Source organism: Rhinopithecus bieti, unplaced genomic scaffold (genome assembly GCF_001698545.2).
Source record: "Rhinopithecus bieti isolate Rb0 unplaced genomic scaffold, ASM169854v2 scaffold_18295, whole genome shotgun sequence".
Lineage (NCBI taxonomy): Eukaryota > Metazoa > Chordata > Mammalia > Primates > Cercopithecidae > Rhinopithecus > Rhinopithecus bieti.
Window position 1 is genome coordinate 411,163 of NW_016809135.1, and position 15,069 is coordinate 426,231.

Genomic DNA, 15,069 nt, shown 5'->3' on the forward strand with positions numbered 1-15,069 from the left:
CATTTTTGCTGCATTTTAAAAAATCAATTCAAACATTTATCAGTGTCATGAAATCAGTAATGACTAACAATTCAACATATAGGTTTGAACTCTGCATTAGATGTCTCTTTAATTTTTTAATATTTAAAATTTAGTTGACGCTTTTCTCACCAGGTGCCTTTAGCGGTTACTAAGATAACTGACTTACCAATTGTTTCTCTGAAATAAGTGTTGCTGTGGGAATAATTTTAATGTTCAATGTGATATCATGGGGAGTTTTGTCTTTTAAAACATTAGAAGCATTTTAAATATTAAGAATCAAATATTTATAGATCAAAAACTTGTTTTTAAGTATTATACGGGACTTGTTTACTTACAGTAAATGTGTATGTACACATGAGTTGTTGTTGAAGCCGACAACATATTACATCATGAATTTTCCTTGTGCCCTGATAGTTGCAGTTAGAGTTCCAGTACCTGTAGGCTCACCTGGGAGGCAGATTAGACCCAAAGGTAGATGTTTTTCCCTTTTCCATGAAGCATGTCAGTGGGAGTTACTTTCTTTGATTTCCCTAGTACTAAATTTTAAGGCTTTTGTAAAACAAAACAAAACTAGGAGCTTGGAACATTTAAAAATCAATGCTGCTGTGTATCAATTCATCAAATATTTACTTAGAGCTTTCATACATTAAGATTCCAGTAACCAATAAATTAGAATTCATTTATTCTGCATAAAGTAAATTTTCATACACTTGACCTACTAAGACAGCAAGGGTGTCCTAAATTGAGGCATTTGTATAATGCCTACATAACTAAATGGTCACTAAAATGGGACAGCATGGGGCAAGACCTTGTAGTTCTTCACAGAATATTTGTGGTCAGTTTCTCCAATTTGCTGCATGAGCCAAATAACCATAATTCACTTTTTATACCCACTGGTGCCATAATTAGAGAATTAGAGGGTGTAGACAGAGATTAATGCCAATGACAAACCCAGGTCATTAGATACAAAAGATTGTTTTTCAAAGAAAGTAAGTTTCTAATTCTAACAAAGGGGATCAATCAGAAATGAAACTAAGCTACTTTCTAAAGTGACACCATATCAGAATAATCCAGATTTGAATATAACATTTTGCCACCAACTGACGTTTAGATGAAGGAGTGCCTCTCCGAAAGAGTTCAGATCATATTCAGGGGTGAATCTAACACCGTGGAATAAAGACTACTGATGAAAATATTTTTCCACTTTGCACAAATCTGTAAACTACACGTTTGTTTATAGAAAAATGCTTGTAATAGTCACTGTAATATTTAGCTGTGGATAAAAATTTGTGGAAATAAATACATTTAAATACAGTGGTGTGCCAAATCTAAATGAAATTTAAAATTCTGTAGCTACAGGTTGACAAAGTTTCTTTGTAATGCTCTCTTGAGGAGCTTCATTATGGGGCCTGTATTCTAATACGTGTCATGATCATTTAAACCAGAGGTCAGTATCTTACAGTCCAAAAGCTGGCAGCAGGGAGAGACTCTCAGATAACAAGGCTTATTGAGCAATTACTTTAAAGCTATGGAATTAAAGGCAGTTTTGGTGTAGGCAAAGACAAGTAGATCAATGAAACAGAATAGGGAGTGCAGGGATAGGCCCAATCCTATGTATAACATAGCATACAGTAGAGATGGCATGAAAAATCAGTGGGAAAATAGTCACAAGATCTGTATGGAGGAATTTGTAAAATATAAGTGAAAAACAATGACAACATTAAAATGGAAAAATAATTAGGTACATGGATTCAAAGACTCCATACCACTAAAAGTTTGTCAGTTGTCCCCAAGTTCATCTATAGATTAAAAATCAAAATTTCAACTGTTCCTATGTGAAAATTGACAGTTCATTATAAGATTTATATGGAAGAGCAAAGGCCCATGGATAAGGAAGACCCTCCTTGAGAAAGTGGGAAGCTTTCCTTAGCAAGCATCGAGACTTACAAAATTTCAGTAATTAAGATGTGTGAGAATGACAGACATGGAAATTTTTTTTTTTTTTGAGATGGAGTTTTGCTCTTGTTGCCCAGGCTGGAGTGCAATGGCATGATCTCGGCTCACCACAACCTCCGCCTCCCAGGTTCAAGCGATTATCCTACCTCAGCCTCCCTAGCAGCTGGGATTACAGGCATATGCCACCACGCCCGGCTAATTTTGTATTTTTAGTAGAGATGGGGTTTCTCCATGTTGGTCAGGCTGGTCTCAAACTCCTGACCTCAGGTGATCCACCCACCCCCGCCTCCCAAAGTGCTGGGATTATAGGCATGAGCCACCGTGCCCGGCCCTGGACATGGAAAAATTGAGCAGTGGAACAGAATAGCCCAGAAACTGAGCATCTATGTGGAAATACTGATACATTTTTTCTTAACTAGCACACATCAGAATCACCTGGAAATCTTTAAAAAAAATTTACACCCAAATTTATGGAATAAGACATCTCCAGAGATGGTGCCCTTCCACACCCATTGTTAACCTGACCCACCTAAAAATATACAAGAAGACATCTCCAGGGACGGTGCCCTTAAGCACCCATCATTAGAGACCACTATGGAAATATTTCATGATCCAGAAAAATGGTCACAGTATAATTAGTCCTCAATGTCACCGATAGGTTCTAGGAAACCACGAGTATAAACAAAATAACATAATGACACCAATTTTAACATAAGCTAGTTGATATAAACAGTTCCTACAGCATATTTATGGTCATACAAACAACAAAATTTTTTTTTTTTTTGAAATGGAGTCTTGCTCTGTTGCTCAGGCTGGAGTGCAATGGCAAGACCTCAGCTCACTGCAACCTCTGCCTCCTGGGTTCAAGTGATTCTCCCTCCTCAGCCTCCCGAGTAGCTGGGATTACAGGCGTCTGCCACCATGCCTGGCTAATTTTTTTTGTATTTTTATAGAGATGGGGTTTCACTATGCTGTCTACACTGGTCTCAAACTCCTAGCCTCCAGTGATCCGCCTGCCTCGGCCTCCCAAAGTGCTGGGATTACAGATATGAGTCACCATGTCCGGCCAAAACATCAACAAACTTCTAAATAAAGACCAAAACACTTCTAGTATTTAAACACTGAAATGAAAGCTATACATACATTTAAGAAAGATTAATAAAAACAAATGAGAAAGTTGCCCACTTATTCCATTTCAGAGTTACTGAGAGCCCACCTCTCCTGGCAGCTCAGGGTGCCTGTCACTGGGTGTGCTTACAAACCCACACTCAGACTGGGATCACTTAGACATACCCATTCACCTCACGTACACAGTTTTGGGACATGGGAGGACACTGGAGAATCCAAAGAAAACAGTCATGGGGATCTCACCAGTGGAACGTATCCATGTCTCATGGCAGCAGCCTCAATTCTTGCCACCTCAGAAGAAAGAATTTGAGGGGCGTAGAGCAGAAGGAGAGACCAAGGCAAGTTTTAGGACAAGAGTGGAAAATCAGGAAAGTACACTTGGAAGAGGGCCAAGTGGGTGACTTGAAAGAGTCAAGAGCGCAGCTTACCCTCTTGACTTGGGGTTTTATATGTTGGCCTACTTCTGCAGTCTTGTGTTACTTCTCTCAACTCCTGAGATCTTGTCAGGAAGTGGCTGATCACCAGTTTCACATGTTTTCTATTGGGAGACTGCCTTTCTCTGATGCTGGCTGTGACCAATGACTACTTTAGAAAGATAGTTAACAACTGCCTTGACCATCAGTGGATGGTCACCCGACGCTCCAGGTGTGTGTGTGGAATGGGGAGCTCTCTCCTGCCCTGCTCCTGCCTGACTAGCTACCCACTGTAACAGGGAGAACCTGCAGACTCCACACACACAGTGGCCCTGGCCAGGAAGCAATTCTTTTTTTCTCACCGACATTATGTCAAAATGACAATGAATGAAACAATGTTATGTAGGGACCTGCTGTATACTATGCAGTGAAAAATTGACCTTTGAATCCACCTTCCAACCTAAAGATGGATTCACTTTTTTGAGTGGCTGACCAAAGAATACCCTTACTTGAGGAAAGCCTTCAGCTCATACTCAAAGAGGTTTAGGCCTAGCTTCAAAGCCTCAACAGGAAAACTACATTTGAAAAGAAGCAAATTTCATACAAGATACACTTAGTTCAGAAAGAGAAAAGCAGCCTGACTTCCAGGAACTGATCTGAAATTCAGAGCTAGGCCTGGGTCATGCTAGAAGCTGGCCTGGTCCTCTCTGCTGGGCCGTGTTGTTGTTTTGCTATGAACAACCTTACAAAACATCAATATCAGATGTAGTCCCTCTGTGACTACACTAAAGTGATATGAAACAAGACTGTAATTTTACTCAGGCACAAAAACAAGATCACTGTGTAAACCATATAACATCAAATATGCCCTGTCCCACCCAGGTAATATGAGGGAATGTAGCTGCTTTCCTAGGTGCAGCTTGAGCCTGGCTCTAATCGGCCCTCCTTCAAGATAAGATGATACTGTGACAGTTAATATTAGGTGTCAACTTGATAGAAGGATGCCTAGATAGCTGGTAAAGTATTGTTCCTGAGTGGGTCTGTGGGGTTGTTGCCAGAGGAAATTAACATTTGAGTCGCTGGTCTGGGAGAGGAATACCCACCCTCAGTGTGGGTGGGCACCATGCAATCGGCTGCCAGTGCAGCTAGAACAAAGCAGGCGGAAGAAGATGGGATAAGCTGGCTTGCTGAGTCTTCCGGCTTTCATCTTTCTCCCGTGCCGGGTGCCTCCTTCCATTCCTCCTGCCCTTGGACATCAGACTCCAGGTTCTTCAGCCTTTGGACCCTTGGACTTAAACCAATGGCTTGCCAAGGGCTCTCAGGCACCCTTTGGCCACAGACCGAAGACTGCACTGTTGGCTTCCCTACTTTTGGGGTTTTTGGACCTGGACTGAGCCACTCCTGGCTGAGCCTGCAGACGGCCTATTGTGGGACTTCACCTTGTGATCCTGTGAGTCAATTCTCCTTAATAAACTAACTCCCTCCCTCCTTCCCTCCTTCCCTCCCTCCCTCTCTTCCTTCCTTCCGCCTGTCTTTTTTTTTTTTTTTTTTTTTTTTTTTTTTTTTTTGAGACGGGGTCACGGAGTCTCGCTCTGTCACAAGGCTGGAGTGCAGGGGCACGATCTTGGCTCACTGCAACCTCCACCTCCTGGGTTCAAGTGATTCTCCTGCCTCAGCCTCCCAAGTAGCTGGGACTACAGATGTGTGCCAACACGCCCAGCTAATTTTGTATTTTAGTAGAGACGGGTTTTTCACCATGTTGGCCAGGCTGGTCCAATCTCTTGACCTTGTGATCCGCCCACCTCAGCCTCACAAAGTGCTGGGATTACAGGTGTGAGCCACCACGCCTGGCCTTAAACTCCCTTTCTTCATTACTTATATATATATATATATATATATATATATATATATCCTATTAGTTCTGTCCCTCTGGAGAACCCTGAATAGTACTGATACCTAAAGACTTGTCCCTACTTCCTGACAGTACCCAATACAGAGTGAACCTGTACTTCCTTGGATCCTCCCCAAATCACCTAACCAAACCCCAAATCCTACCACCCTTTTACTGAGATGTGCTGCAGTTCCCAAAGGCACACCCATGATGTGCAATCTCCCTTCTTCCAAAGAACATTAAACCCAACTTGTTCAACTAGGTGTGTTTCTGGAGGTTTCTGGCTGAAAGGCAACAATGGCATTGTCTCTTTCTACCAACATTAGTATTTACAGAGTAAACTTAGATCCAAGGAAGATTTGCCTAAGGTTATGTTACACATGAAAGTGGAGCCAAAGATACAGACCCTGCAAATAACCTTCAGACAAGTAGAGAAAGAAAAATGTCTAAAGTTTGAGATAGTGCCTTAGAGGTACTGGGAACACATAAAGACTTAGGGTAAACAACATGAGGGAGTTTAGCAAATTGGTGTCTGTATTACGTCCTGTCTATATTCCCTTAGAATAGGTAGCTGGGCAGACTTGAACAGGGCAGGAGAAAATCTCCCCCACCCCACCCAGGAATGTCAAGCACTATCAGGTGATGGTCAGGCAAGTTGTTAAACTATCTAAAATAATCATTGGTCTCAACTGGTGTCAGGGAAAGACATTCTCCCAATAGATGGAAAATACTAGAATATGGTGATAAGCAGCTGCTGGATAAGATTTTGGGAGAGTGGGCTCAAACATGCTCACTAAGAGGCAAAATGGTGGAGTTTAACTGGTATATGAACTTCCTCTAGAAAAAAGACTGGTGAGGGAAGAATGTCTCCAGTGAGTATGTGCACAGCTTCAGTGAACACACTGCACATGCCGCCCCTCCCAAGTGCTGGTAGGCCACTGAGCATGCGGACAGCCCACCGCAAGGGAAGAATTGGAAGAAGTAATGCAAGGCCTAGAACCGTACCAATGTATCAGTCCCCAAATCAAGGGTCAGGTGGCACAGCTGAATCTCTCAAGTTGCCCACTGAGCCCTCTTCCAAGTGTACTTTACTTACTTTTATTCCTGCTCTAATACTTCTTAATAAACTCTCATTCCTGCTCAAAAACTTGCCTCAGTCTCTCACTCTGCCTTAGGCTTCTTTCCTTTGAGGAGGCAAGAAGTGAGTTGCTGCAGGCCGTATGGATTTGCCACTGCAAACAATTTCATTCATCTGATGTTCTTCCTTGGCAACTTGAACTCTCTGAAGAGTTAGTATTCATTGTAAGAATAAAACCACATTCAACATTTGCCTTCTAATTAACAAAAATTGAAGTTATTTCCACAGCAATTAGATTAACAGTGAGCATACACATAACATTCCAAACTACTCAACATCAGCAAATTCACTTGCCTCACTCATTCAGATTCACGTACTCATTTTAAAAGTTGTCTTAGGCCCTACTGTCTTGGTCAGCTTTCCCCAGTTTCCATTAGTGAAACTTCTAAAGCCACTGCTGCTTAAGCCACTGTCAATTTTTAGTGTTATAGGAAAGCAGGAGAAACTGTGTTTAAGCATAGGAAAATAAGTGTAGAAATGATAACATTGCATTTCTAAAAATACTAAGCATTAAATGTCTAAAAGTAGAACAATAACTTTACATCTCATGAAACCCTCCACATCTAGACAAAAATTATAACAATTTTAATATAGATATTAAAATTACAAGAATACATACCTGCTTAAATATAATGTAAACCTGAAAAGGACTAAATATTTTCAAAAATAACTTGTTTCAAGCAATTTTGTAGCTTAATTGAAGGACTTTTTTTTCTCCCAACTTGTATTTTGAAAGAGTTAAAACCTACAGAAAAGTTGCAAAAATAGAAGAATGTGGTACATGCCTGTAGTCCCAAGTTACTCAGGAGGCTGGGGCAGGAGGATCCCTTAAGCCCAGGAGTTTGAGGCCAGCCCCGGCAACATAGCAAGCAAGATCCCCTCTTAGAAAAAGAATAATGGGCCAGGCGCAGTGGCTCACACCTCTAATGCCAGCACTTTGGGAGGCTGAGGTGGGCGGATCACCTGAAGTCAGGAGTTTGAGACCAGCCTGGCCAACATGGCGAAACCCTGTCTCTACTAAAAATACAAAAATTAGCCGGGTGGGGTGGCACATGCCTGTAATCCCAGATAATCAGGAGGCTGAAGCAGGAAGATTACTGGAACCTGGGAGGTGGAGGTTGCAGTGAGTGGAGATCATGCCACTGCACTCCAGCTTGGGCAACAGAGCAAGACTCTGTCTCAAAAAAAAAAAAAAAAGAGTAATAAACAACTGTATATTCTTCATTTGGATTCCCCAGTTCATAATATTTGGCCATATTTGCTGTATCTTTCTCTGCCAGTGTATAGTCATGCACTATCTTTCCTATGTTTAGATGCACAGATACTATTGTGTTACAACTGCCTACAGTGTTCGGTACAGTAACATGCATACAGGTTTGTAGCCTGGGAGCAACAGGCTGTACCATATAGCCTAGGTGTGTAGCAGGCTCTACCATCAAGGTTTATGTAAGTGAAATCCATGATGTTCACACAATGACGAAATCGCCTAATAGCACATCGTTCAGGATATATTCTCGTGGTTAAGCAACACATAACTGTATATACATATATGCATTTTTTCCAGTCATTTGAGAGTTAGTTGCAGGCCTCATGATTCTTCACCCGTATATATTTCAGTATGTATTTCCTAAGAACAAAGGACAATCTCCTACATAACTACAATATAATTATCACGATCAGGAAACTTAATGTCAATATTACCATGTCATCTATAATTTATGTTTCTCCAATTGTCCCAATACTGTCTTTTAGAGTTTTTTTTTAACCCAGGTTTTAATTAAGGATCCCATACAATATGTGTCACATCTCTAGTCTCCTTTAATGTGATACTATTCCTACTTTAGCCATTTTTTGTTTTTCACCGCTCTGATGTTTTTAAAGAGTTCAGTTGTTCTGTAGAATGTACCTCCATGTGGATTTGTCTCATTGTTTCCTTATAATTAGATTCAGGTCAGATGTTTTCAGGAGAAATTCTACGCAAGTGAGACTGTGTTGTCGCTGTAGCAAGGGGAGCGCATGACATCAGTTTGTCCCTTTACTGGTGATGGGACACCATTAGTTCACAATTCGGTGAAGTAATACCCGCAAGATTTCTCCATTGTAAAGGTACCCTTTCCTCTTCATGAGACTTGCAGACTATGTCAATATTCTCTCATATATTTACATGTTTTAACACATGTAAACCTTTCACTGAATGGTTTTAGAATCCACTCACTAGTGACATTTCCAATTAGAGAAAACATAGTACATTTGTAAAGACTTGATGATCTGCAGTGGGAAATTGTGATACTTAACATTTCTTAATTATGTAGAGGGCAAATTGAAAAGTGTGTATGGAAATGAACACTGTATACATGAGCAGCATTTTTTTTTTTTTTTTTTTTTTGAGACAGAGTCTTGCTATGTCACACAGGCTGGAATGCAGTGGCACGATCTCGGCTCACTGCAAGCTCTGCCTCCCAGGTTCACGCCATTCTCCTGCCTCAGCCTCCCCAGCAGCTGGGACTACAGGCGCCCACCACCACGCCCGGCTAATTTTTTTTGTATTTTTAGTAGATACGGGGTTTCACCGTGTTAGCCAGGATGGTCTCGATCTCCTGACCTCGTGATCCACCCACTTCAGCCTCCCAAAGTGCTGGGATTACAGGCGTGAGTCACGGCGCCCGGCCTATACATAAGCATTTGTGAAGCTTGTCTAAGATTTGTACATTTGATTACGTGGATATTTTGCCTTAAAAAGAACTGTAAATGAATAATGTGTGCTGATGTGTTCATGGGTGTAGAGCACTAAGGTCTGCGTTAAAAAGATAAGATGGTTTGATGGAAGAACAGGTGGACAGCAATATAGCAAAATGTTAACAATTGGGTCGATATGCGTCCACTGTACAAGTCTTCCCACTTTTCTGTAAGTTTGAAAGTTTTCATAATACAAATTTGGATTTAAAAAAACCCCAACACTGCAAGAGTGTCACCAAAGCGTTTGAAAAGCAGGATTCTAGAGGGGGCATTCGCTGACGACTCAGAAAAACCGTTCATGCCACCCACCAACCCCAAGCACTCAAAGAAGCCCTCGCTAGGCAGCCTGGCCCTCTGAGCCCTGGTACCCAGGGGCTCTCCGCTTCTGCCTTGCCCCGGCCGCCTCCTGCTCGCCCGGCCTCAGTCTGTTCTCAGAACACACTCCATCACCTGGTTCCCAGAGCTCAGATTGCGCAGTGGTCTCGTCATCATCGGCCAGGGCTCACAGTGATCGCGGCAGAGGCCTCCCTAGACCTCCCTCCCGTCCAGCCTCAACCGTTGCTCCCTCTCCTCACGCCCCCGCTCCAGGTCCCCTGGCCCCACTTAGCTCGCCACGTTTTCATAATCCTCTCAGGCTCCGGGCAAGCTGCGCCGCCCGCAATGGGACCTGATCATATAAGGAAAATACTACGGGCTCATCTGGGGGCTGCAATGGGGACCCGAAAGCGCCCTAGCCTACTACACTCACCGCACACCAACTGCCGCCCACCTCTCCGCCCAACCCCCCGTACAGCACCCACGCACAGTCGCGCGTCCAGCTCGGCGACCTGAGCCTCTGCCCAGCAGACTGCGCAGCCGCCCGCTCCAGCCAATCCCGTCGCGCCTCCGCCGCGCCCCGCCCACAGGACTTTCGGCTCCGCCCCCAGCTGGCGGCCGCCGGCGCGCCAAGTCCCTCAGGCCTGGGCTCCTGCCAAGTGTTGAGGATTCTGGCGGAGACAAAGGGGAACAGTCATTGCCTGTCGGGGCTGGGATATGATGGGTGAGAGGTATCAAACAAATTCTCTCGGCTTGGAAACGGAGAAAATCTAAAAACGAGGATGTGAGGAAAGAGTCCGCCCTCAAGACGCGTAGTCGTCTACCCAAGCCCCGACCCCCGGGCTCCCTCGGGCTAGGGTGAGGCGGGCAGCCACGCGTGGGGTAGGATCATCTTACGCTGGGGCCCGGCCAGGCAGCCCTGGGAAGTACGCGAAAGGGCAGGGGCGTGGCTCCCGGGGCGCCACCCACGCTCTTGAAATCTGGGTGACTGCAAGTGACCGCTCTGCGTGCCCCACACCAGAGACCCGCGCCGCCGACGACCCAGCCGCCGCCATGGCTCTGCTCCGAGGTGAGCGCAGCCCCCTCCTCCTCTCCTCGCCCCTCGGGGTCCTGCCCTCCCCCGGCCAGGCCTCCGCTTCCGGCCGCCGCGGAGAGTCGGGGGTAGTGGGGTGAAGTTCACTCGACTTCCTGGGTTTTGGAGCGGACGTGATAAAAACCCAGCCCGAAAGGCTTGTTTGGGTTAAGGAGAAAACCCTTGTAAGGCGCTAGCGACAGCGATTTCGATGCAATTTCCTGTTGACTTGAGACCAAAGTTTGCTTGCATGTGACCTTGGAGGTCATTCCTTTCTTTGCCTAACAGTGACCCCATTATTTCGAGTCCAAGTATTAGGAAAAATGGGGCGGCGCCATAGGCCACCGGCGCCTGCTGCGGGGCAGCTGCACACAGGAGCCCGCTGCTGGGCCTCGGTGGGCAGGGCTCCCGGGTGAATCGATGGAGTGGCCTGGCCTGCAGAAATGGTAGCTGGTGTTCTGCTGGAAGACCTGCCCTGCTCCCTTTTCCCTTCTGTTGCTTTAAATTAGAGCGGTCACTCTATACCTAAGCTCTAGGGTTATGAACTTGTTTACAACAACTGTGTAATAAACTCCCTTTTCAAAACAAATGGGCACAATCAATGGAATCTTACTTTAAGGATGTACGTGTAGAAGAGCATTCAGGTGGAACACGTATCGAGGCCCTGAGACAGGAAAAAGCTTGGCAGGATCTAAGAACCATGCATTTTGGTGCTCCAGGGCCCTGTGGGCTCTGTAAGAAGGTGGGGTTTTGTTCCAAATTCAGTGGAAGGCAATAGAGGGATTTAAAGCGGGGTAATGACAGGATCTGATTTCCACTCTGTCCGGATTTGGGGCGGTCTGTGTAATGGCAAAGAGACCGTTTAAGGATCTATTGTAGAGGTCCAGGGAGCAGCAAATGATGGCTTTGACTCGTGTGGGGCAGTGTAATTGGGGAGAAAAGGGGAGGGATGAGTTGAGATAGATTTGGGGTGGTTTTGATAGAACGTAGATTGGGTGTGGTGGAGTAAATATAAGCAGGAAATGTCAAGAATGATGAAAAGTGCCTGGTTTGATGAACAGTGTTCATGATGATGCCACTTACAGAGTGAGGAAAATTGGGAAAGGAATAGATGTGGAAAGAAGGATTGAGAATTCAGTTTTAGGCAGAAAACTTTTTGGTGCCTGTGAAGCAGCCAAGTGGAGATGCCAGCTAAGCATTGGTTAGGGGGATCTGAAAGTCAGAAGAACCAAAGTGGCATGGGAACAGATGAAGGGAAAAATCGGTATTCTGGGACCAAATGCAGTGTTCACAGTTTCCTGCAACGTGGATTTCATTTGCCAGTGCCCTTCCTGACTGAATTTACTACGTTTACTTCATAAAGCAGCATGGTGAATTTTTTTTAGACGAGGTATTTCCACTTCATTTAAAAGGTGCATTGTCATGAGCTATCTTCTTAAAAAGGAAATAATATTTTTACTGATGTCATTTTAATATTTTATCAGTGGTTCTTACCCTTTCTTGTAATACAGACCCATTTGAAAAGTTCACAAATACTATGAACTCAGAAAGGAAAAAAATGCACATTGACATCTGTATTAAGGAAGTAGAAAGTTTATACATTTCTGGTACAATTTACTGTAGTGTTAAAGCTAGTATTTTTTTCCATTTCCTTATCGTACCAATTAGGACGCTCATGTGGAGAGAGGTAAAGTGGTTGTGTGTAATACACAGGTAGTTAGTGGCTGTGACTAGAACCCAAGCCTTGAGCTTGAAATAGTGATGTTACAGGCCGGCTAGAATCATTAAAGATACGCTTCTCTCAAGCAGCATACAAAGTGTTTGCAGGGTGGATGGGAAGAAAGAAGAGCATGTGACTGATTATAGGGAAAAGGACACATTTGAGTTAAATTTTGTTAAGGATTATCATTAATTTGTCAGATTTCACTCAACAAGAAGAACAGTTCTAGGTTTTTATTAGCTCCCATCCTAGTACTTGGCAGGAGGTTTTCACGCAGATCTTAGCTCTCCTACTGCTCCTGACTTTGTTGGGAATGTTTGTGTATTTTTTCAAGGCGAGTGGGCAGGGCTGCTAAATTACCTTAATCCTGAAACAACGGGATGCCACTGCAGCTTTCCTTAATTTGCCCTCGTTGCTGCCTGAAGTCACTCGCACTAAGTGAATATTTACCTAACAATGTGATTGAAAGGTAGAGCTCCTGTTTCTTTCCTAGTGGTGCTTTTCCTGTACTGTCAACTCAGCACATCTTCCCAGGCCCTTTCTTGGAGCTACTTGGACTCACTACACTCTGGGTTAATATGTCTCTTCACTGTCTTTCGGTCTTGGGAAATTTTTAGCCTCTGAATTTTCAGGGTATTTTACAATAAATGAGATTTCAGTTTGGTGTTAAAGATTGTTAAGTTTTAGACCTTTTAGTATCCACGTAAAATTGACATCAAATGAAAATTGACATGGCATACAATTTATGAAATTAAAAGAAAAAACCTTTAAACCTTTATAGTCTTTGTATCTGCGCATCCCAGATTATTTGTTAAAATATTTAAAATAATAAATTATTTTTTAAAATAGAGAAACCCAGTCTCTACAAAAAATACAAAAAGTAGCCAGGTGTGGTGGCACTTGCCTGTAGTCCCAGCTACTGGGGATGCTGTGGTGAAGGATTGCTTGAGCCCAGGAGGTTGAGACTGCAGTGAGCCGAGATCACACTACCGCACTCCAGCCTGGGTGACAGAGTGAAACCCTGGCTCCAAAAAAACCCAAACCAAAAATATATGATTGAGAACATTTTCTCTGTTCAAAATAATTGTATTAGTTCAGTTAAGGCCTTACTTGAGCTAACCTTTACAGTCTGGGAGCATCAAATAAGAAGTAATATAGGTAAAGGGGAGGTTCTTTTTTATGTTTTTATTTTCCCATGCACACCCTTTCCTTGGTAGATATTGCATATTTCACTACTAGCACTGCCGTCTCACAAACGCTTTCTTAGAATATGAGATATAGGGGAGAAACTCATAAAAGGAACTTTGTAGAGAGACAAATGAAATTAGACTCTGTTGTTTCTGAGGAGAAGTTGGGGTCATTTCCATGTGTGCAATATGTCATTTTTATTTCTGGATGCTTTATATATTTTTGTTATCTTTGGATTTCAAAAGTTTGACAATGATGTGTCAAGCTGCAGGGGAAGGGGGTGTAGAGTGTTGTGTTTGGTGTTTATTAGAGTTGAGGTTTACTAAGCTTTAATCTGTAAATTTATGTTTTTTATCAAATTTGGACATTTCTTCTTTATTATTTCTGCAAATGTGTTTTAAAATCCATTCTCTGTCCTCTCCTGTGACTGTAACTTGTTAGTCCTTGAGGTTCTGCCCATGTCTTTTTACTATCTGACTTTAAAGAAAAAATTAACAAACTTTGTTTTGAGCAGATTTAGGTTTTACAGAAAAATTGAGCAGAAAGTACGGAGTATACCCTATGCTCCCTCTTCCTGTCCATTTCCCCTATTATTAACATCTTGCATTAGTGTGGTACATTTGTTACAATCGATGAGCTAATATTGATACATTATTATTCACTGAAGTTCATGTTTTGCATTCAAGTTCATTCATTGTATAGTTCTGTGGGTTTTGACAAATGTGCAAATGACTGACGTCAGTATTCTAGTGTCATGCAGATTAATTTCGCCACCCTAAACATAATCTGTGATTCACTTATTCATCCCTGTCTCTGAACCCCTGGCAAGCACTGATCTTTTTACTGTCTCCATAGCTTTGCCTTTTCCAGATATCATATAGTTGGAATCATATAGTATATGGCCTTTCCAGACTTTCTTCTTTCACTTAGCAACATGCATTTAAGATTCCTTCTTTTTATGGCTTGATAGCTCACTTCTTCTTATTGCTGAATAATATTTCATTGTATGGCTGCACCACAGTTTGTTTATCACCTGCTGAAGGACATTGTTGCAGGAAGTCAGGGACCCTGAGCGGAGGGACTGGCTGGAGCCGTGGCAGAGGAACATAAATTGTGAAGATTTCATGGACATTTATCACGTCCCTGGTAATATTCTTATAATTTCTTATGCCTGTCTTACTTTAATCTCTTAATTCTGTTATCTTCATAAGCTGAGGATGTACATCACCTCAGGTCCACTGTGGTGATTGTGTTAACTGTACAAACTGATTGTAAAACGTGTGTTTGAACATATGAAATCAGTGCACCTTGAAAAAAACAGAATAACAGCGATTTTTAGGGACAAGGGAAGACAACCATAAGGTCTGACTGCCTGCGGGGTTGGGCAAAAAGAGCCATATTTTTCTTCTTGCAGAGAGCCTATAAACGGACGTGCAAGTAGGAGAGATATCGCTAAATTCTTTTCCCTAGCAAGGAATATTAAAACCCTAG

General features: G+C 43.0%; 1 protein-coding gene and 1 long non-coding RNA gene across 2 annotated transcripts in view; one reads left to right on the forward strand and one right to left on the reverse strand.

Moving 5' to 3' along the window:
- Positions 1-10,120, reverse strand: part of LOC108539752 (uncharacterized) — a 36,954-nt gene extending 26,834 nt beyond the window's left edge. Inside the window, exon 1 of the long non-coding RNA XR_001888472.1 lies at positions 10,080-10,120. This is a non-coding gene — a long non-coding RNA (uncharacterized LOC108539752). The remainder of the gene's footprint in view (positions 1-10,079) is intronic.
- Positions 10,121-10,189: 69 nt separating this feature from the next.
- ACAA2 (acetyl-CoA acyltransferase 2) overlaps positions 10,190-15,069 on the forward strand; it is a 29,281-nt gene continuing 24,401 nt past the window's right edge. The window contains exon 1 of the mRNA XM_017888642.1: positions 10,190-10,667. Coding sequence (XP_017744131.1) covers positions 10,652-10,667 — 16 coding nt within the window. The 5' untranslated portion in view covers positions 10,190-10,651. The remainder of the gene's footprint in view (positions 10,668-15,069) is intronic.